This window comes from Vulpes lagopus, chromosome 8, assembly GCF_018345385.1.
Source record: "Vulpes lagopus strain Blue_001 chromosome 8, ASM1834538v1, whole genome shotgun sequence".
In the NCBI taxonomy this organism is placed as follows: domain Eukaryota; kingdom Metazoa; phylum Chordata; class Mammalia; order Carnivora; family Canidae; genus Vulpes; species Vulpes lagopus.
Genome location: NC_054831.1, coordinates 107,916,157 through 107,938,347, shown reverse-complemented (window position 1 = coordinate 107,938,347; position 22,191 = coordinate 107,916,157). Strand labels below are relative to the sequence as shown.

General features: G+C 53.3%; 1 protein-coding gene across 3 annotated transcripts; it reads left to right on the top strand.

The window, feature by feature from the left end:
* Positions 1–1,550: 1,550 nt before the first annotated feature.
* ADGRG5 (adhesion G protein-coupled receptor G5) lies at positions 1,551–20,372 on the top strand. Of its 3 annotated transcripts, none has more exons than XM_041765192.1 (12): positions 1,551–1,678; positions 8,464–8,565; positions 8,765–8,843; positions 9,499–9,655; positions 10,224–10,340; positions 10,792–10,905; positions 12,622–12,774; positions 13,543–13,664; positions 13,931–14,202; positions 14,962–15,079; positions 17,478–17,643; positions 18,010–20,372. In XM_041765192.1, the coding sequence occupies exons 2-12, from the start codon at positions 8,502–8,504 to the stop codon at positions 18,103–18,105; spliced, it is 1,458 nt and encodes a 485-aa protein (XP_041621126.1). In that variant the 5' UTR covers positions 1,551–1,678; positions 8,464–8,501; the 3' UTR covers positions 18,106–20,372. The 3 variants fall into 3 exon arrangements, with proteins under 3 accessions (XP_041621126.1, XP_041621125.1, XP_041621127.1); XM_041765191.1 differs by having other exon boundaries at positions 17,366–17,643; XM_041765193.1 differs by lacking the exon at positions 14,962–15,079 and having other exon boundaries at positions 17,366–17,643.
* Positions 20,373–22,191: the final 1,819 nt, after the last annotated feature.

Sequence of the window (22,191 nt, the reverse complement as noted above, 5' to 3'; positions counted from 1 at the left end):
TCTAGAGGTGGCTAGGAGGCCTCAGAAGGAAGGGCTTGGAGGTCATGATCTGGGTCATGGCCCCAGAAAACCAAAGTGCAGAGAGAGGCAAAGGCTTGCCCAAGTCATCCAGCTGGAGTGTAGCCGAGGGGTAGGTGTCCCTGCAAAGCCATTGCACTGCAGCTACAGTGGGAGGCCTGGGGACATGGGCCTGTGCTTCCCCAAAATCCCACTGCCCTCCGAGGTGCAGCTCTCTTCCCCCTTCCCACAGAGGCCGGAGCTACCTGTGGGTTGTGGGTCTGTGCCCATAGGGCTGCAAGGTGGGGAGAGAGCAGAGACACCCTGTTGGGGGCTGCCTGCTTTCTCCACTTTGCTGCCTCCCCCTCTCACCCTGGGGGTAGGAAAGTACGTTCCTAGGTTGGAATTTTCCCAGGGAGTCTGGCTGGGTGAGAGAGGGCACCCTGCTTCCCACTGAAGCACACGACACGTCTCTTTCCCCTTGGGGTTCTGCAGAAGAAGTGGCTGGAGCAGGACAGGCTGACCAGCCTTCCAGCCACAGTCTTTCCACATCACATCTGAGCTCTGTTCCCAGGGAGGAAGGCCTTTCTTTCTTTCTTTTTTATTTTTCAAAGATTCTTATTTATTTATTTGAGAGAGAGAGCACAATGGGAGGGAGGAGCAGGCTCCCCGCTGAGCAGGGAGCCTGACATGGGGTTGATCCCAGGACCCCGGGATGATGACCTGAGATGAAGGCAGATGCTTAACCAACTGAGCCACCCAGGCGCCTGCAGTGAGGCCTTTCTACAGAGGGCTCTGTGCTGGGTAACTCTGGGCTAGGCTCTTGTCTTCTGCAGGCCTCAAACTCCCCATCTGTGAAATGGGCAGGCTTTATGGAGTGCTTCCGGTGACTTTGCAGCGTGACCTCTCATAAGCCTCACACTACCCTGAGGTGGTACTGTCTCATCTCCATTTGATTGATTTATTTATTTTCAAAGATCTAATTTGTTTGTTTGTTTATTTAAAGATTTTATTTATTTGTTCATGAGAGACCCAGAGAGAGAGGCAGAGACACAGGCAGAGAGAGAAGCAGGCCCCTCACCGACTGAGTCCGCCTTCTCTCCATTTTAGAGGGGAAGCTGAGGTTCAGAGAGTTTTAGTCACTTGCCCAAAGTCCCCTGGCCGGTAGATGACAGGCCTGGTATTTGAGCCCAGGCAGTTGGACCCAGCCCTGGCCTGAGGTTGTGACCAATGTCAGCCCCATTGATTGTCAGGTCAGGCCAGGATCATCTTCACTTTTCTGAAGGTGGGGAAACTGAAGCCGAAGCGGTGGAGAGCACAGATGAGTTCTGAAACCTTGTGGGGTGACTTGTGGGCCAGCCACCTCTGCAAGGGGTAGCCATTCTCAGAAAGTGCTGCAGGCATAGGGCGGGGGTGGGGTGGGATGAGAGCAAGAGGGGCCCTGGGCCCAGCTGCCAGTTCAGAGGAAGCAAAAAGGCTGCTGACGGGAAAAGAAGAAGTGAAGTGAGAGCGTGTTGTGGCGTGCAGCTGCGGGGTGAAGAGAGCAGAGAGCAGGAGAGGGCGGAGGGCTGGGGCTGAGTGGCACAGAGAGGTGGCCCCGGCACACACATCCAACTTCCTTTTCTTCACGTAGACAGACCGGAGGCAGCAGTACAGCAGCAGGACGGCAGCGGCTCCACAGGTCAGCTGGCTCTCTTCCCCCCTCCTCTACCTCTCTGCCAGTTCCCCAGCAGGCATCAGGCATGTCACTGCCCTGGTGGGTCCAGGATCAGTGACATCCTGGGAACAGCAAGCTGGGGACCCACCCTTATCTCCTTCACTCTCTGGTGGCAACTTCAAATCTCTGGGAATATGGAAGACTGCCTATCTATCTATCTATCTATCTATCTATCTATCTATCTATCTTTAAAAGATTTTACTTATGTATTTAGAGAGAGAGAGAACATGAGCAGGGGGAGAAATGTGGAGGGAGAGGGAGAAGGAGAGGAAGAAGCAGACTCCCTGCTGAGCAGGGAACCTCCTGCAGGACCATGGGATCATGACTTGAGCTGAAGGCAGATGCTTAACCTACCGAGCCACCCAGATGCCCTTCCAATTATTTATTTTTTAAAGAGCAATTTAAAATAAGTAGTGGTTAGGCCCTGGGTTTAACTCCTAGCTCCCCATGCTGGCCTAGGGCAAGTTATTAGACTTTTCTGGATGTCAGTGTCTTTATCTGTGAAATGGGGTTAGTCTGGTAACCTGTACCTCAGATGACGTGGGGGAGGGCCTGCATGAAGTTTGTACTGGGCAGATGTGAGCAGGTGCCATTGCTTTCAGAATGACCTGGACTGGAGCCTGGGATGGTTTGTCTTAGGCTCTGGTGCTGACTTGGTCACAGACTCCCTATTGGGCCTCCCTTCCCTTGCCTGTAAAATAGGGGTGAGAATGGTACTTTCCAGGGCTTTCCTGCAGAGACCAGGGATCCATTCCTCACCCAGGCCAGGGTGAGGCCAGCGGTGGGGGCTCCAGCCTGTGGTTGGCAGGAGTAGCTGCTTGGAAGGGGCAATGGGGCCATGTTCAGGAGTGTGACCAGCTCAGCAGGCCTGGTGCTGTTGGAGATGCGTGGGCAGCAGGGGGATGGGGTGCAGGGTCAGCCCCAGGGAGGAAGGCAGGGGGTCCCAAGTCTTATGCTTAGATATATCTCTGGCTGGGGCTTTGGGTCAGAGCCCTGAATTTGCAGTGAGGATTACGGAAATGTCTCTGAGTCTCTCTCCCTGGGAAATAGGTCTCCTTGGTCTCATTTAATGGATGAGAAACCCTGAATGAAGCACAGAGAAGTGGACTTATTGCCCAGTGTCACAGCCCAGGCAATGAATACTGCAACTGGTTATCAAATTTGCATCTACCAAAGGCTCTGCGTATTTCCTCATCTCTGTTTTGGCCTAGATAAGAGTTTTCTTCATCTGTAGAGCAACTCAGCCGCCCAGCCATCTTTGGGAGGCAGCAGTGCCCTGCATGGGGAGGGAGTCTGCCTTGGAGTCTGGAGCTCTAGGTTTGATCTCCGGCTTGATGACTGGCTTGCTGTAAGCCCAGGCAAACTCTTGTGTGGTTCCCAGTTTCCCCACAATCAACTGGAACCATCTTGGACATCAAGTAAGGGATTCTGTTTCCCAGGGAGCCCCAGATAATGAATCGTAATGTGGATGGTGAGAGGGATGAGGATGTGGGGTGACAATACACGGTGGCCTCTCAGAAGGGCTAGGGAGAGGGGTGCTGGAAGTCTCAAGCAGAAGTGAGGATTGTGGTTTGCCCCTGGGAAAGGGAGTGGAAACCGTAGCTATTTGGGGTACTTGGAGGAGGTGTTACTTCTGCTTTGGCCTTGATTACTTCAGGTGGTGGTGGGGTTAGACCTGTCTTTTCTCTGTAGACACAGAGCAGGGTAGCCAAGGCCCTGGGGTCCTGGCCTTACGGTCCAGACCCTGGAGGTCAAATCCACATTATTGTCTGGGCCTCAGTTTCCCTATTCACACAGTGATGGGGAGGACTGCTCAAGGTAACACAGCTTAAAAAATAACCAAGTGGCCAAATGAGTAAGAACCCAGCACTCCATGATTCCAACCAAAATCTCTATTCCCTTTTCTTTCTCTCTCTCTCTCTCTCTCTCTCTCTCTTTCTTTCTAAAATATTTTATTTATTTATTCATGAGACACACACACACACACACACACACGCAGAAGGAGAAGCAGGCTCCATGCAGGGAGCCCGACATGGGGCTCGATCCTGGGACTCCAAGATTGCGCCCTGGCCTGAAGGTAGCGCTAAACCGCTGAGCCACCAGGGCTGCCCTCTTTTTTTTTGTTTAAAGATTTATTTACATGTTTGAGAGAGAGAGAGAGAGAATCTCAAACAGACTCCCCACTGAGTGTGGAGCCTGGCTCAATCCCACAATCCTGAGATCATGACCTGGGCCAAAACCAAGAGTTGAATGCTTAACCAACTGAGCCACCCAGGCGCCCTTCTATTCTCTTTTCAAATAAACACATATATTAATAAATAGTGTTAAGACAAATGGTTGGGACCACCCAGAAAAAAAAATCTCATCCCCATCTCATGCTGTACTCCAGGTCGATGCAAATAGACAAGGGGTCCCAAATGTGAACAATGAAACCTCAGAAGTACTACGAGAAACTTAGGAGAAATCCTTCATAATTGGAAGGCCTTTTTAAGGCTATGACTCAAAATCCAGAAGCCAAAAGAGAAAAATACTGATAATTCTGGTTACACAAAAATTATGCATATAAAAAAGGACTTCTACATGGCAAAAGGATCATATGTAATGTTAAAAGGCAAAAGATAAACTAGGAAACAGATTTGCAATTCACATAATAGACAACGAGCTGATTTCCCTATTATGGAAAGAATTTCGAGAAGATAAGGAAGAATCAGGCATTAAAAAAAAAGGCAGACCGTGAACTTGCACACTTGGGAAATAACATCAGAACAGCTGTACTGTTATAAAGAACCAAAAACCAGAGCCCACACCACCAACAGTTCTGAGGCACCTGCTGAATAAGCTAGGGCTTATCCCTCCAATGGTAGACTATGCAGTTGTAAAAGAAAAAGGGGAAGCTCCAGGTACTGTTACGCCCAGGGCGTGATCCTGGAGGCCCGGGACTGAGTCCCACGGCGGGCTCCCTGCATGGAGCCTGCTTCTCCCTCTGCCTGTGTCTCTGCCTTTCTCTGTGTCTCTCATGAATGAATAAATAAAATCTTAAAAAGAAAAAGAAAAGTTCTCCAAGATGTATTTTTTTTTTTTTTTCCAAGATGTATTTTCAAGCGAAAAAACGAATTGCAGAACAGTAGAGAGGGTGCTACTTTTTTTTTTTTTTTTTTTTTTAATAAAATGAGGAGAGGAATGCCTGGGAGGCTCAGTGGTTGGGTATCTGCCTTTGGCTCAGGGCATGGTCTTGGGGTCCTGGGATGGAGTCCCACATCAGCTTTCTGCAGGGAGCCTGCTTCTCCCTCTGCCTGTGTCTTTGCCTCTCTCATGAATAAATAAATAAATAAATAAATAAATAAATAAATAAATAAATAATCTTTTTAAATAATTAAAAAATAAAATAAGATGAGGAAAGTCATATATGCTTTACTTCTTTGATACTTGGGAAAATTCACAAAACACTAATAGCTGTAGTTACCTGGGGTGACTAGCTGGGAAGGGAGTGGTTGGGTGACACAGGAGGGAGGGATACTTTGCGATTTTTATGCCTTTGTGGACTTATTCATTGTTTAGATTTGAAAGATGTAAAATTTTAAACTATCTGAAGAGTAGGGGCCCCTGGGTGGCTTAGTTGGTCAAGCATCTGATTCTTGATCTGAGCTCTGTCTTGATTTCAGGACTGTGAATTCAAGTCCTGTGCTGGGCTCCATACTGGGTCTGGAGTCTACTTAAGAAACAAAAACCACTATGAGAAGAGTAAATAAAAATTGAGAAGCAAATAACTATAATATATGGGATAATATAAGGAAATAAGGCACCTAAAACAAGTAGGCCCAGAATCTCACCACCCAGAAGTGACCTCCGCATATTTCAGATCTTGCATATATAAGAAATGTGACTATTGCGAGGACTGAATTACATTGCTTTGCAACATGTTTTTTTTTTTCATAAAAATATGCCACCACTATTTTTTTCCATAATGCTAGTCATTTGGAACATTAAAAAAATTCTAAGCATTAAAAACTTGTTTTCAAAAAAAAAACAAACTTGTTTTCAATTACCTTGTGAAGGTAATACGTGTTTGTTGTAGAAAATTCAAACTGTGGGGTGCCTAGATGACTCAGCTGATTAAGCAATTAAATGTCTTTCTTCAGCTCAGGTCATGATCGCAGGGTCCTGGGATCAAGCCCCACATCGAGCTCCCTGCACAGTGGGAATCCTGCTTCTCCCTCCCCCTCTGTTGCTCCCCCTGCTTGTGCTCTCTCTTTCTCAAATAAATAAATAAAATATCTTAAAAAAATTTCAAACTATATGGAAAACCTAAAAAAGAAAGTAATCCTTCTCCACAAAACCTTATCAACATTTTGGCAACCATTCTTCCAGATACCCTCCTAGCCTTCAGCACGTATATCAGCATAAATTTCCGTACATGTGATTATATTCTGTGTGTTATGTTCAACTTGTGCTTTCTGTGCAATGGATATACTTTGCTCCCTTTTATGTTACTATCTGTGTTGTAATTTTTGATAGTGAAATGGTAATCTATTGGACTGTACTTTGAACTTTTACTTTTGAAAACAATGATAAATTCACAGGAGGTTAAAAAAAAACAGTACACGAAGATTTTGTGTACACTTCACCCATTTTTTTTAAAGAGTTTATTAATTTATTTGTGAGAATAGGCAGAGACACAGGCAGAGGGAGAAGCAGGCTCCATGCAGGAAGCCCAATGTAGGACTTGATCCTAGAACCTTGGGATCACACCCTGAGCCAAAGGCAGATGCTCAACCACTGAGCCATCCAGGCAGATGCTCAACCACTGAGCCATCCAGGCGTCCCCACTTCACCCAATTAATCTGCAGCGTCTCGTCCTTCTCCTATTATTTGATGAGGCCTTCATCCTGGAAGCTTCTTTTTTTCCACTGCTTTCTGGACAGGATATATCCTGGTCCGGCTGTCCAGCCAACAACTGCAGGGAGTAGCACTAAGGCACAACTGCTTATCAGGGCTGATGACTGGTAAAGCTTTAACCTAAGTTTAGTCCTGGCCATTTCATTAAGGAATACCAAAACATCCATAGCTAGAGGCTACCTTTTTATTTATTTATTTATTTATTTATTTATTTATTTATTCGTTCATAGAGACAGAGAGAGAGAGAGAGAGGCAGAGGGAGAAGCAGGCTCCATGCAGGGAGCCCGATGCGGGACTAGATCCCAGGTCTCCAGGATCACACCCCAGGCTGCAGGCGGCACCAAACCGCTGCACCACCAGGGCTGCCCTAGAGGATACCTTTCTTGGAACAGCCAGTTCTTTAGAGAAGAATTTTCTGCTGCCATAGAGCATCATCCCCTGGCTGCCATAGGCTTCGGGAAGCTGACTGGAGGTGGAAGTGGGGAAGGGGTATGGCTTCATTTTTCTAAGCCCGGATGGCATCCCATCCTTCCCCTCGGATTCTCTATCAGGCACTGTCTCCAGGGAATGACCTTTATGTTGGGGTGGGGTGGAGGGTGGACGGGTGGTGACAGTGGTCTCTAGGTGGCAGAGGGGATCTGGGGCCTCAGCTGGTCATTTTAAAGACTCGTTTGGTTGGTTAAACGTTGTACTCTTGATTTCAGCTCAGCTCATGATCTCAAGGTCGTGGGATCGAGTCCCGAGTTGAACTCTTCATTGAGCATGGAGACTGCTTGGGATTCTCTCTCTCCGTTTCCCTCTGCCCCTGCTTCCTGCCCCTAACTTACACATGTACATGCGTGCTCTCTCTCTTAAAAAAAAAAAAAAAAAGACTCACAACCATCCATCCCTCATTTTTGGGTTTCACTCCTTGCCCTGCTTTCAGAGGTTCTCGATGCTTCTAGTTCTCAAGTGTTCTCTGGGGTTGTGAGGCTTCTCCCCATCCCTTTCCCTCCTCCCCTCACACCACATCTCTCCCCACCATGTAGGCACTTGGGCTCAACTTTTTATGGTCTGCTAAGTTTATTACCATGTGGCCACCTGCTTTGGAGCCTCCTGCTTGCTGTTGTCTTCTTTCCCTTTGTTCTGTCTTTGTGGCTTTGTGCCCATTTTATTCACCCATTCTCATTTTAGTGGAGTTTCAGGATGTTGACATAATTTTGCTATGTTTAAAGCAGAAGTTTATTCATTTATTTAAAAACCACAGAAAATGAAGGCTGGGAGGGACAGACCCTTGCTCAAAGTCACATGGTGAATTAATGACAGAACTGCACAGGGTTCCATGGTGCTTGCTCCCAAGCAGGTTCCCCTGCTGGGTAGAGTCAGGGCTGTGGAGAAGCCCCCAGAGAGGCCATTTTGGGGGAGCGGGGGTGACTCAGGCAGAGCTGCTAATGACAGTCATTTCTGGACAAAGGGTCAGGGATTCTGGAGTCACAGAGACCTGGCTCAGGGAGCCTCAGGCAGAGCAAGACCATTTGTGCTCTGAAGCCCAGTTTCCCCATCTGTGAAATGCAGAAGTAACAAGGATCAATTAAGACCCTAGCTGTCAGGGACACCCGGGTGGCTCAGTGGTTGAGCGTCTGCCTTCAGCTCAGGGCGTGATCCCGGGGTCCTGGGATTGAGTCCCACATCAGGCTCCCCACAGGGAACCTCCTTCTCCTTCTGCCTCTGTCTCTCTCTTTATGTCTCCCATGAATAAATAAATAAAATCTTAAATTAAAAAAAGATGCTAGATGTCCTACCCTTGGGACATGCCAGACACCTAGAAGTTAGAGATCATTGTCAAAGATGACAAAGGCATGCATCTTTTCTAGGGTGGGAGCTGGTTCTTGGAAGAGACGAGGTCCAGGACATGGATCCCTGGGGGGTCTTTTTCCTCTGTTTATGCTTCATGACTGCTCAGAGTGAGACTGTGGGTAAGAAGGTGCCGCTGAGCTGGGGAGCCATCCTTGCCCGGGCCCCTGGCTGTGATGTGAAAGGGGGATGCCTCAAACCAAGGGAGCTTGAAAGAGGGCCCTGAGGCATTCAGGCATTCAGGGGCAGTAGCAAGGCCAAGGCTGGGGTGGGAGGCCCAGGGATGGAGGCCAAAGTGGAAGTCTGACCTGCTCCCTGCAGAGGCATCCCAAGAACCCCTGCACTGGATGAAGAAGCTGGAGAGGATGGTCAGGAGCCGCAGCTCAGTTTCTCTTGCTGGGTGAGTTGGGCGGTCCTTCTTGTCTGCCTAGAGTCAGCTGTGCCTCCCACACCCAGCTTGTGCCTTGAATCAGTGGTCCAGGGTTGTCCAGTCCAGGGTTGTCCAGGGTAGACCATTAATCCATCTATTCAACCTGCATTTATTGAGTACCTACAGTGTGCCTGGCACCAGGCTCTAGAGATGCAGGATAAACGTAGCCCTGCCCTCATCAAATCTGCTGCCTGGTTGAGGGCCCTTTAACTACGGATGCCATGCAACTAGATGTGGGATTCTGGGTCTCTACATAGTTCTGGAAAGGAGCTCCAAGACTCAGATTGGGTCCTCCAGGGTAGCTCTGTGATCTGATGGCCTCACAGCTCCGAATGAGTGGCCAGGGAAGCACAGGGTCTATGGGGCATTTCACTCAGCCGGCAGAGAACACCCAAAAAGGGCTTCCCGAAGGAGGTGCCAACAAGCCTGGACCAGAATGTGAGGTAATGAGGAGATGCGAATGAGGCAGGTGGAGAGGTGAGATGTGCCAGGGACATTGTGTGCAGAGGTCTGGAGACGGGAGTGGCCCATGCTGGTGGAGGGGGGAGGGCGCCCTTCTCGGCCACCTGGGGCCCCTCCTGCCCGAAGCCCTACCACAAACCCTGGTCAACTCTCTCGCCCTCAGCCTCATCCGGGGCCTGGAGTGCAGCCTGTTGAACGCCAGCTTTGGGGGCAGCAACCTGACCTTGCAGACGCCCAACATCCAGTCGCTGATCTTCAAGCTGGGCTGCAACTTTGCCGGCCTCTCGCTGAACAGCACTACAATGAAGCGGGTCCCCCAGGTCAGAGGTGGTCAGGGGATGGGGCCCAGCCAGTGCCTCTCCCCCCACAAAAAATCGTCCAAGGCCTTAAGGTCTGGACTCCCCGTCCTCCTTCCCCGAAACTAATCTGGTCTGCCCTCATAGCCTGGTAGGTTGCCTCCTCTGTAAAATGGGGCTAATGTTCCTCATGCAAATGATGAATAAAGGGGGTACCCTGTGGCCCCTCAAGGGCAGTGTCCTCTTCCTGCTTTTGCATGTCTGTGGGTGGGGAGGCAGCTGTAGGAGAGGCCAGGGGATCCAGCGTCCTTGGAATACCTGGGTGCTGAAGGCCGAGAAGCTCCATCCCCAGGGGCCCCAGTTGGGTGGGAATAATTCAAGGCAGGGGCAGCCTGGAGGGAGGGCTGGGATCTCAGCCAGTTTGAGAGGAGGTGCAGCCTGCGAGGAGACAGCTCTGCAGGTGGAGGCTTGGAGGAATGACCCGCCTGGGATAAGGCCGGAAGGCTTCACAAGGACAGAGGAGCAGTGAAAGCACTGGGGCCGGCTCTGGAGGCAGAGGACACCGGGCTCAGCCTGTCCCTGCCCTCCACAGGCCTGGGTCCCCCACGCCATGCAGTTCCCCGCGGAGCTGACCCAGGACGCCTGTAGGACCCGCCCTAGGGAGCTGCGACTCATCTGCATCTACTTCTTCACAGACCACTTTTTCCAGGTCAGTGCCTTGCGGGGGGGCCCCTTCCTGGGGGCGCTGTGGGCATCCGTGCCCTTGGCTAGCCTCTGGGCAGGGACCGGCACCAGGTGGGACTGCCCATGGCCCCTTCTCAGTTTTAGGAAAATCGTGGGAAGGCCCACTTAGAAGAAACCTATGTGTGTGCTGTAACTGAGTGGGAGGTAGACAAAGGTGCCTTTTAACTTTGGCTCTGAAAGTGAGTTAGGACAGTGGTTGGTTAGGCTGGAGGCTAGAATGTACTCAGCACTTGGCAGAGAGGTGAGGGATGGAGGGGGCAGCATGTGTGAAGGCTGGGAGGCTGGCCCACGCTGGACATGTGAGGCATGCCTGCTTGCTCTCGTCCGGGGGAGGGGCTGGTGAAGGGGGCTCTTAGCCCTCAGCTGGGGTCTCCCTGTGTCCCCTGCAGTCAGCCCTTCTCTTGCTGTCCTTCCAGAACATCAACTCATCTCTGCTCAATAACTACGTCCTGGGGGCCCAGCTGGGGCATGGACATGTGAACAACCTCAGGGACCCGGTCAACATCAGCTTTTGGCACAACCGGAGCCTGGTACTTGTGGGGGGCACCCCCGTTTCCACCTCACCCCTGCCCCTTGTGGCTCGTTCCTGTTGAACGTTGGCTTGACTAAACCCAAATCTGTGGAAGCATTTTGAAAATGAACGATTTCGAACCTATCACAGTTTGAAAACTCCTGTCAAAGAAGTCAGAGAGAGAAGGTTTTACTTAGGCAGGATTTGCTTTTTCATTTTAAGTAGGTGCCACACCCAGTGTGGAGCCCAACGTGGGACTTGAGCTCAGGACCCTGAGATGGAGACCTGAGCTGAGATGGGGAGTCAGGAGCTCAACCAACTGAGCCACCCGGGGGGGCCCCCAGGCAGGACTCCAGGAATTGCAAGTGATATGAAGCCAAGTCAAGCCAGCTTAAGCACAAAAAGGAATTGAGCGGCTCATGTAAATGAAATGCACAGAGCTGTCTGGCTTCAGGCATGACTGGATCCAGGGGCTGATACAATGCCATCCTGGCTCAGCCTCTTGTTATCTCTCAGCAGTGGTTTCCTGCCTTGGCTCTCTGCTCTGGCCAGATGGCAGCTTACGTGCTGGACTTCCCTCCCCTCTTCCCAGCAGGCTCTTCCTCATCAGTGCAAACCAGGGGCTCAGAATAGAGTCCTAAATGTCTGACTGGGTCATGTGTCCATCCCTGAACCAAGTTGATGGAACGTGTGGATTGGCCAGGCCTGAGTCACGTGGCTCAGGCACTGGGCTGGATTCATCTGACCTGGCATGGGGGGAGCCATGGGTCCTCGAGGGAGGTGCAGAAGCTGATCCTAGAGAAAGGGAGAAGGGCTGCTGGGTGGGTGTAAGCTTTGATGCCTCTGCCCTTCTGGCCCTGGCATTTCTGAAAAGCCCAGAGCCTCTAGGCTCTTCCCTGACTTCCCATCAGCCTCCTCGGGAGTGCTCCGCACTCTCAATTTCTCCATCATCCTTTCCTTTCTTTGCTCTGCCCTCTGCCCCTGCAGTTTGCTTCCCCTGTAATCCGCTGTGTCCTGTAACCTCCGTGCTCTGGGTGTCCCTTCCCTCCCTGGGACTTCTCTGCCCCTTCCTCAGTGGTTTTCTTTTTTCTTTTAAGATTTTATTTGTTTATTCATAAGAGACACACAGAGAGAGTCAGAGACACAGAGGGAGAAGCAGGCTCTCTGTGGGGAGCCCAATGTGGGACTGGATCCCAGGACCCCGGGATCACACCCTGAACCAAAGGCAGAGGCTCAACCACTGAGCCACCCAGGTGTCCGCCTCAGTGGTTTTCCATGGCGCTGCCTGTGTGATTCCTCCCATCCCTCCATCCACAAGACTTGGCATCAGGGTTGTCTGTGGATGAGTGTCCCTCCTGGGGGATATGGGTCTGCACCATCGTAGTTCCCCATGAGGAGGAGGGGAAAGGGGACACTTGATTATAGAGCACCTACTGTCCAGCCAGAGCTGGACATTCAAGATCCCTCGGTGCCTGGAATTTAATAGCATCCTTGGGACTTGGGTATAGATGATTCCACTTTGCAGATGAATAAGCTGAGGCTTAGAGAAGCTCGGTCCCTTGCCCGGGTCGCTCTGAGAGTCCATAGTATGGGCAAGGCTGGAATCTGGATCTGTCTGATGCCAAAGCCCAGCCAGTGCCTGGTAAAATGTTGACAAGGGTGCAATTTCCAGACTCTGACCCGCAGCCCTCCCCCACACCCCTTGGATACACCCAACTCCAGCCTCTCCCCTTAGGAAGGCTACACAGCGACCTGTGTCTTCTGGAAGGAAGGAGCCAGCAAGGATTACTGGGGGGCCTGGAGTTCTGAGGGCTGTCGCACAGAGCAGCCCTCACCTTCCCAGGTGCTCTGCCGCTGCAATCACCTCAGCTACTTTGCTGTTCTCATGGTACGTGTGCATCCAGTCTGGGTGAGGGGAGTCAAAGCTAGAAAGGGCCCCATGTCTAGGCAAGAGGAGCAACCAAAGCAAAGGCTGGTGTAGGGGACAGAAAATACAACCCAAATGGGCTTAAGGAGAGGAAAAGAGAAACTTATGAACTCATGTTGCTGAAGAAGCTATGTTAGGCTTCAGGCATGGCTTGATCCAGATGCTCAATATCACCAAGACAGGGCTCTGTCTCTGTCTCCCAACTGTGCTTGCTTTGTGCTGGCCTAGCCTTCAGACAGGATTTCCCTACAGGATAATAATATGGCTGCTAGCAAATCCAGGCTCATATCCTGCTAGCTTTTAGGCCAGTAGAAGGGGAGCTTCTCTTACCCAATTCAGCCAGCTAGGCTTGGGATGGAGTCCCACTGCTTGGGAGTGTGTCACATTCCCACCCCTCGACTGATCACTGGGCAGGAGAAGGAAGGGCTCTGATAAGTCAGGCCTGGTACACCTGTTCAACACCTGTTCACACATGGTGGGATCGCCCATGTGCATAGACAGTGAGAGAGGGAAGCTTCTCATAGAGAAAGGAGAGATGGGAGTTGAGGGGGCAAAAGCCACTGTGTCCGCCGGGCTTTTTTTCTTCTTTTTTTTTTCTTTTCAAGCCAAGACCATGATGGGGTTTGTGTGGGGCAGGGGTGTTTGGAGCTGAGGTCTTAGCAGGTCCCTGTCACCATGGGGAAGGCATTTCCATGCTTTTGTCCCCCATCTCTCCTTTCCTTCCTGCAGCAACTCTCTCCAGCTCCAATTCCTGAAGAGCTGCTGGCCCCTCTCACGTACATCTCCCTGGTGGGCTGCAGCATCTCCATGGTGGCCTCACTACTCACTCTGCTGCTGCACTTCCAAGCCAGGTATTCCCCTGCCCCCGTGCTGGGCCTGCCTACCCACTGCTGCTCAGCTCCCCTCCTTCTTATCTAATTGATCCCCCAGAGTGGGGTGGGTTTCTCCAGGGGGTGGAGGCTGGGAGGCAGGAGAGCAGCCGTGCTGTGGTGGCTGCTGGTCGATCCCCATCCCCACCCCAGCCTCAGTGTACCCATTATTATGTGTCCATGAGCCCTGGGGGGTGGCACTGCTTGTGATGTCTCCAGGCCATGGAAGGCCATGCTTCCACCCGCAGGCAGCAGGGTGACTCCATAACACGTATCCACGTGAACCTGCATGCCTCCGTGCTGCTCCTCAATGTGACCTTCCTGCTGAGTCCTTCGCTGGCTCTGCCCTCCACGTCCGAGACGGCGGCGTGCAAAGCACTGGCTGCCATCATGCACTTTGCGCTGCTCAGCTGCCTCACCTGGATGGCCATTGAAGGCTTCAACCTCTACCTCCTCCTTGGGCGTGTCTACAACATCTACATCCACCGATACTTGCTCAAGCTCTGCGCGGTGGGCTGGGGTAAGCAAAGCCTCCCTCCCCTCCTGTGGTCTGAGGTGTCCAGCCAGACAGGGCGTCTACCCACTCTCGCCCTTCTCTTTCTCCTCTTCCTCATCGTAGTGGCCACTGCCATGAGAGCTGCTCGTCATCCCTGTCAGTACTCACCACTACTTTCTGCACCTCTATTCTCGTCGCCCATTCTATCTCCAACACCTCATCTCCTCCATCTCCAGCACCTCCATCACCATCACTTCCAACACTTCCACCATCACCTTGTCTACCTCCAACACCACCATCGCCTCTACTGTCATCTCCACAGGAACTCCAACACCATCATCAATGCCACCATTACCTCCAACTTCTACCTCCAACTCCACCATCACCATCACCACCACCTCCATCATCACCACCATCCTCATCTTCACCACAATCTCTGCGCCACCTTCATGGGTACCTCTATCACCATCCTAGCCCCTCTTTATTATCTTGGTTTCCTCATGAATTTCTCTAATCTGTCCCATTAGCTCCATCTCCCCACTGCTACTGCCACTACCATCCCACCCTAGAGCCCTCATAACGCCACCTTGGAAAGCAGCCTCCTCTAAGACCTCCAGGTTAAGTGCTCTGAAGTTGGACTGTATGGCAGGGGCTGGGGCTCAGAACCATCCCTTCCCCTCCCTGCCTGCTCAGTGGAATTCTGTTTTAATGGCCCTGGGGACCCAGGACCAGCCCTTCTCTGGGGTCACCTGACAGATCCCAAGCCTCTGTCTCACCTCTCAGGGGTCCCGGCCCTCCTGGTGCTGCTCCTTCTTGTCACTCAGCACTCAGTGTATGGACCTCACACAATCCCACTCTCCAACAGCCAGGGAAATGACACAGCCTTCCGGAACGTATCCATGTGAGTGCCCTCAGGGCTGTGGCAGGCTCCCTGGCTCTGGCAGGAGGGCCCAGGGGCTCTGAACACGGTGTCCTATAGGCAGGGCACTGGCTGTGGGGCAAGGAGGGGGCTGTGGCTCAGAGAGGGGTGGCTTCCTATGGGCTTTGCTATACCTTCTCTGCTGGATCCCCAAGGCCTCCTGCGGAGGCAGGCTCTTGTTCAAAGCTGGCTACCCCTAGGGAGTCCTGGCATGAACTCTGGTGCCTGCTCATGGGCCTCCGGCTCCTGGGAGAGCTCAGATCCTGCTCAGTGAGCTCGGCCCCCACCTTGCTCTTGCTTAGGCTCCTGCTCCTCCTACCCATGCCTGATGGCACAGCCAGCCCTCAGACCCTCCTAGTCAGAGAGAGTGCTGTGGGGGCTGGGACATCCCAGGGACAGGGCTCGGTCCAGGTGTCTGTGTTGGGAGGGTGCTGGTGGGACCTGGGGACAGACTCTGCTGCCCCTTCCTGTGCCCTAAGACATTTTCCTTTTTCTTGTTACGAAGTTTTTCACAGCCAACATAGAGAGTAGCTTAACAAGCCCCGTAGACCCATCTTCAGTGGTTGGCCCTCCGGCCTTCTTTCTTCCCTGACAAGCTCCAGACTGGCTGAGGGCTGACTCCCTGGCAGGCCTTGTGTGTTTACCCTGTTTAAACATCGCAGCGAGGAGTAGGGCCTATTGTCAGCCTCTGTTTACAGTTAGGGAAACTGAGGCACAGGCAGCTGAAGAACCCCGCCCAAGGAAACCCAGGTGGTCAATGGCAGAGCTGGGACTTGGCCACGGGCCAGCTGGCTCCAGAGCCTGGCCCCCCACCACCCCTCCCAGCTTCTGGGAAGTGAGGGCTCTGGGCATGGAGTGGAAGCGGGTTGGGGTTCATTCCTCTCTGTGAGGGTCAGGCTGCTTTCTCAGAGGCTGTGTGACTTAGGTAGGGCTCCTTAACCATCTAGTTTTATCTAATATGTGTTGGGGACCAGAGTACTGAAGTGGCGCAGGAAGCACACTGTCGCCAGGCTGTGACAGCATACCCCAGTCTAAGAACCCACTTCTCTGAGTCCCCCTTCCTTCCCCCCTCCCTCTCATCCTGGGTACCGTGACTTTTATTCTCCTGCATTCAAAAACCCCTTATTGCATCTATATATGCTCCTGAACACAGACGACAGTAACCATACCCTTGAAAGTAACTCCAGTGCCCACCAGCAGGACACCGGTTTATAAGTTGTGATAGAGCCACCCCTGCTGGACTGTTAGTCAGCAGTGGAAAGGAACCATCCAGACCACACAGGAGATTATAGGCCCTTGAAAAAATCCCCCAAATAATGCTCAAGGCCCCTTGTGGCTGCCACAGGAGGAGCCCATAGCGGGGGCGAGCAGGTGCCTATGACAGGGGCACAGGTTCTGGGCTCAGAGCAGGGGGCTTCAGGTCCCACCTTTGCCTCTTACTAGTGTGTGTTTCTAAGCCTGAGCCTCAGTTTCCTCCTCTGGAGGTCAGGGATGACTATGCACCTGCCTCATAGGGTCATCATGAGGACTGAATGGGCTCATCCGCAGAAAGCCTGTGACACGGTGTCTGACTAGGTAAAGAGTCACCACCTGTCTTGCAGGTGTCCTGGGGAAGCAAAGGGTGTGAAGACCTCAGGGAGGCTCTAGGAGCAGGGCTGGGGCCCCTGCTAGGCCTCTGCTCTTTTCTCAGCCCTTGGTAGCATCTCCCTGCTGCCCACTCTCCTCCTCGTTCCCATGGGGGGAGTGGCCCTCCACCAGGCCACCCTGAGGTGCCACAGCTTATGGCTCAGAGCGGGGCACATCTGCCCCGTCTAGGTGGGGAGGGGTCCTGGAGCAGGGGGCCCGTTGCACAGAGATGGTGGTGAGATGGTGTTGACCTCGTGGTGGGTGGGAGAAGTTTCCAGGAAAGAGGGCCCTGGGCCAGTGATTTGCTAGAGTATCATACAAATTGGCAGCGGGCTGGCCATGGAAGGGGACGGAAATAGGATGGAGAAGGGAGGGGAGGAAGAGCTTTCTGGTGGGGAAAGGCATGGAGGCATGAGAGAGCCCCGTGTGCCTGGAAGAGGGGGCATCGGGCAGGGGCCAATGTGGCAGGTGGGCCGGGAAGCCAGGCCCAGAGCTCCACGGCACCTGTGGTCAGATAGGAACCAGCGGGTCTGGACAGGAAGACAAAACCCCATCCAGGGGCCAGAGACCGGCCTCCTCCCCCGGTGCCCCCGCCCCGGCCTTGGGATCACGCCCACCCTGGAGCTTCCCCTTCCCCTGCAGATGCTGGGTGCGGGACCCCTGGGTGCACAACATCTTGGTCATGGGCTACGGTGGCCTCACGTCTGTTTTCAACCTGGTGGTGCTGGTCTGGGCGCTGCGGCTGCTGCACCAGCTGCGGGCCCGGGAGGAGGTGCAGAGCTCCCGTGCCTGCCGGGACAGCGTCACCGTGCTGGGCCTCACCGTGCTGCTGGGCACCACCTGGGCCCTGGCTTTCTTCTCCTTCGGTGTCTTCCTGTTGCCCCAGCTCTTCCTCTTCACCACCTTCAACTCGCTCTACGGTAAGGCCCGTGGGCAGCGTGGAGGAAGCCCCGGGGTGGTGCCCCCCACATGTTGACTGCTCCAGGGGGCAAGTCAGGGGCTGAAATCGAGCCCCTTGCCTCAAGCCCATCGCCTCGAGCTGGTTTGGGGCTCCTCCTGTCCTTCCTCCTAATTTGCACAAAAGCACCCTCTGGCCTACCTACCTCTGGTCCTCCAGCCTCTGCCCCTTCTAGCTTCCACAGTGGTGGTGGTGGTGGGGGGTCTCTGAGAATTACTCCTAGGCTTTGGGGAAGCCCAACTCCCCCACACTGAGGAGGTCCCTGAATTCTGGGTGAGGCCGCACATTGCTGCTTCCAGCTTCCTGCTGACTCCTTTCTGCCTTCCAGGTTTCTTCCTCTTCCTGTGGTTTTGCTCCCAGAGGTACCACGCGGAGGCGGAGGCCGAGGCTGAGATGGAGGCGTTCAGCTCCTCCCAGACCATGAAGTAGTCTGGGGCTCCTTGCCCAGAACCCCTGGCCTCTCTGGCTACCTGCAGCCCAGGACTCTGGCCTCTACCAGAAAAGGTGGCAGGCAAGGCTGCTGGATGACAGAGCCCTCCCTGGCCTCCAGGGAGACTTTTCAGCCTCCATGGCTTCCCCAGGCCCAGAGGTCAGGGCATTACCCTGCCTCCACTGGCGTTCTGCTCCAGGACAGGTCCAACCCCACTGGGGGCCAGCGAACATTGCCCTGGTGCCTGGGCCCGGTTAGCCCTGGTTAGGCTTGTGGGCAGAGGCTGGCCTGGGAGTCAGGAGCCCATACTGCAAGGCTGGGCTCTGAGTCTTACTGTACGACCTTGGGCCTGTCATCCTCACTGACTGGTTTCCACATGGGGACATGGGGCTGACAGCTCCGGTCCTGCCTTACCCGAGAGCTTTGTGAAGACTGAATGAGACCAGGGAGAAAGAATGTCTTCGTGGATACTGTTACCTCCAATTGCCTGCTGGGGGTGTCGTGTGTGTGGGTGGGTAGGGGTTTCTGCCCGTCTCCCCTGGAAGTTCCTGCTGGGCCCCATCTCTTTCCTTCTGGGGAGGGTCAGACCACATCCTGGCCTGGGGCTCCAGCCCAGAGCTTTGAGTCCCACCCAGTGTCAGAGACCTCACCCACCTATGCCTGAGGCCTTTCTCCCTTTAGCCGCCCCCAAATTTTGATGGCCTCCAAATCCAAGCCTATCCTTCTTAAAGATCAGGAAGGCCTTCCCAGAGGCGCCTCCCCCAGTGGTCCCAAGACCCCCATGGACCATGTAGACCAGCATCGGGCTATCGGGCTTCCTGGGGACAGGAGGAAAGGAGCCCCTTTCCCCTCCACCTGAGCCAGCCGGGCCCGTGACCTGGCCATTTGATAACTGGGCAGGTTTGAATTTCCCCTGATCGGGAAGGTATGGAGTCTAAACCCGAGCTCAGGCTGTAGCTGTAGAGAATCCCCTGGCTCCTGACCTGCCTGCCAGACCAGAGGGAGCGGGCTCCGGAAGCCAGCTGCATTCTCAGGCCGCACACCAGGGAGAGCTGTTGGGCCGTGCTCAGAAGCCTTCGGCTCACAAATCCTGCCTGGAAATATTGTCGCTGGTCTGCAGACAGACAAACCAGATGGAGAGGCCCTGCTTCCAGGACTGCTCCTGCTGCGTGATTGAAGGAAGAATTCTCACACTGTTCACACAGCCCTTTCTTTTCCTGATGCAGCTGCCCGCTCTGGCTCCTGGGGGCTTGGGCATATCTGGTCCCGGAGCTGCGGGCTGGGGTAGGCTCTCAGGGCCCTGCTCCAGGCCACCAGATGGGTGACATTGACTTTGGATGGCATAGTGAGGGAACTGGAGCTGGATCCCTTTTCTCCCAGGGAGATCCTCTGCCCCGTGTTCATTTCTTGATGCAAATAGCCCTTTGCCAGGCAGTGAGGGCTGCAGGCTCTGGAGCCAGACTGCCTGGGTTCCAATGGCCCTGCCACTTGCTAGCTTGGTGACTGGGACAAGCCACTCAAGCTCTCTGTGCCTTAGTTTTTCCATCTCTAAAATAGGGGCAGTCGTGGGGCCTATTTTATAGATAAAGAAGCTTAGCAAGTAGTAAGTGCTCAATAAATGGTTATAATTTTTATCAGCAGTATTTTTGCTATATCATTAGCAGAGGACAAGCCACCTAAACTCCAGGCCTGGGTCTGCTCAACTCGACAGGCCCAGGCTAGGCACACAGTCTGCAATTCCTCAGCTTTGTCAACTCCCCTTCCACTTTCCCTAGAATGGCCTCTGCTCTGACTCCAGACAGAGTATCCCCCCACCTCTACCAGGATGATGTGAGTCCTCATCCAGGTCCCCTGCCCTGCGTTACCTCAGTCCTGAGTGGAACCAGGCTCCTTAAGCCTTGGGGTGGGCTCCATACTAATGAGGGTATGGAGGGATCATGGAAAGTTCCAGCCCCTCTCTGGAGCAGCTCCAGCAGGGTCTGTAGCCCAGTGAAGAAGGGTCATACCTGTGAGTTGGCCCACATCACTAGCTCAGGCCTAGCCTCTATGCCCTACCAAGCCCAGGGCCACCCCAGGGGGGATATGGCCACAGTAATAAAGTGTGGTTCTGGTGGTTCCAGGAGATGGACCCAGGCTTGTGGCCCTGAGCACCAGGTTCTGAGTGGGGATCACTGCCCAGAAATGCCATACTGGGTATGAGGGGCAGGGATGGGGGGACCTGCTAGGGCTCCCTGCCCTCCCCTCACTCCCAGTAGGTCCTGGCCTGGCCCACACTGGGCACTGGGCACTGGGCACTGGGAACTGGGACCAGCTCTCTGGGGGTGGGGTGGGGTGGTGGGGTGGCTTCCAGACTAGTGGGAAGATGGAATGGGTAGGAGGACAAATGGATGCCAGAGGGGCCACATAGTAGAAGTTCTGTGTTATTTCATTGCTGTTATATCCTAAAGGCATGGTGTGTGTACATGATGGGGTGGGGACTGAAAGCAGGGTTGCCAGTTAAAATACAGAATGGGGGGATCCCTGGGTGGCTCAGCGGTTTAGCACCTGCCTTTGGTCCAGGCCGTGATCCTGGAGACCCAGGATCAAGTCCCACATCGGGCTCCCCACATGGAGCCTGCTTCTCCCTCTGCCTGTATCTCTGCTTCTCTCTCTCTCTCTGTGTCTCTCATGAATAAATAAATAAAATCTTTAAAAAAAATAAAATACAGAATGCTAAATTTGGTGATATATACTAAAATATTATTCACTGTTTATCCGAAATTTGAAATTAGCTAGGCATCCTGTAGCTGTCTTTTTACCTCTTTTTTTTTTTTAAAGATTTTATAGATTTATTTGAGAGGCAGAGATAGCTCGAAGGGTGGGGAGGGGCAGAGGGAGAGGGAGAAGCAGGCTTGCCGCTGAGCAGGGAGCCAGACATAGAGCTAGATCCCAGGACCCTGAGATCATGACCTGAGCCGAAGGTGGACCCTTAACTGACTGAGCCACTCAGGTATTCCTTTTTCCCCTTTCTTTTGCTGTCTGGCAACCCTATTATTTATTTTTAAAAAGATTTTATTTATTTGAGAGAGAGAGAGCACAAGCTGAGGGGCTCCTGTGGTGGGGACAGAGGGAAAGGGAGAGGGACAAGCAGACTTCCTGCTGAGTGCAGAGCCCAGTGTGGCTCCATGTGGGGCTCAATCACTCCCAGGACCCAAAGACCCAGACCTGAGCAAAGTCAGACACTCAACCAATTGAGCCACCCAGGTGCCCCTGACAGCTCAATCGTAAAGGAGCATTGGCTTGGGAGTCCAGGGTGTGTACTCTTTACCCTTCAAATGAACCCCATACATGCTGACCAGGGAGCCCCTCTGCCCACTGAACAAGCCCTGCATATTCAGGCTGACTCAGCAGCAGGCTCCTCCCTGGTATTCCCCTTTTACCACCCAAGGTCACCTGCAGGGTGCTCAAGGCAGGGTGCAAGGGGTCTGCCTTATGCTGCGCCCATCCCCGCTATGGGTCCTGGCCCATCCCCATCCCTGCAGAGCCTCTCCACGGCCTCCCTGCCTCCCTATTCCGGGTCCTCCCTCCCTCAGAAGCCAGAGGGCATTTCCTCCCTGCAGCCTGATCACACCCTTCCCTGCCAACCCCCTCCCATGCTCTGGCCCTCCTCATTGCCAAACTCCCTTCAGGACCTTGAAAGGCCCTAGTGGTCTGGCCTGGGGCCTCTTCTCCACGCCATGGCCCACCACTCCTTCCTCACGCTCCTCGTAGCTGCCGCACCAAAATACTTTCCATTCTTCCAGCAGCTTCTTTTTCTCCTCCAGGCCTCACACAGGCTGTGCTCTGCCTGGAACACCATCCCTCAGGGCTTTCGTTTGTAGAAAGACAAGAACACAACCTTAAGATCTCCGCTTCCCCCCCTCCTCTGACCTTCTCATGCCTGGACTTTGCCCCTGACCTCCTGCATCTCAGGTGGGGTCTTCTCTTGGCTCCATGACCCCTGCCCCCCCACCCCCCATGGCACTAGTTCTTTCTCTGTCCCCCCCTGTCTGCTGCCAGAGTGAGAGCGTTTGCGGGACAGGTAGTGCCTCATTCACTCAC

Bases quoted from the DNA above. Each gene is read 5' to 3' on its own strand.
- ADGRG5 (XM_041765191.1), top strand. From the start codon at position 8,502: ATGGATCCCTGGGGGGTCTTTTTCCTCTGTTTATGCTTCATGACTGCT. The intron at 8,566-8,764 runs GTAAGAAGGTGC...TGCTCCCTGCAG, and splicing joins TGCTCAGAGTGAGACTGTGG to AGGCATCCCAAGAACCCCTG. The intron at 12,775-13,542 runs GTACGTGTGCAT...TCCTTCCTGCAG, and splicing joins GCTACTTTGCTGTTCTCATG to CAACTCTCTCCAGCTCCAAT.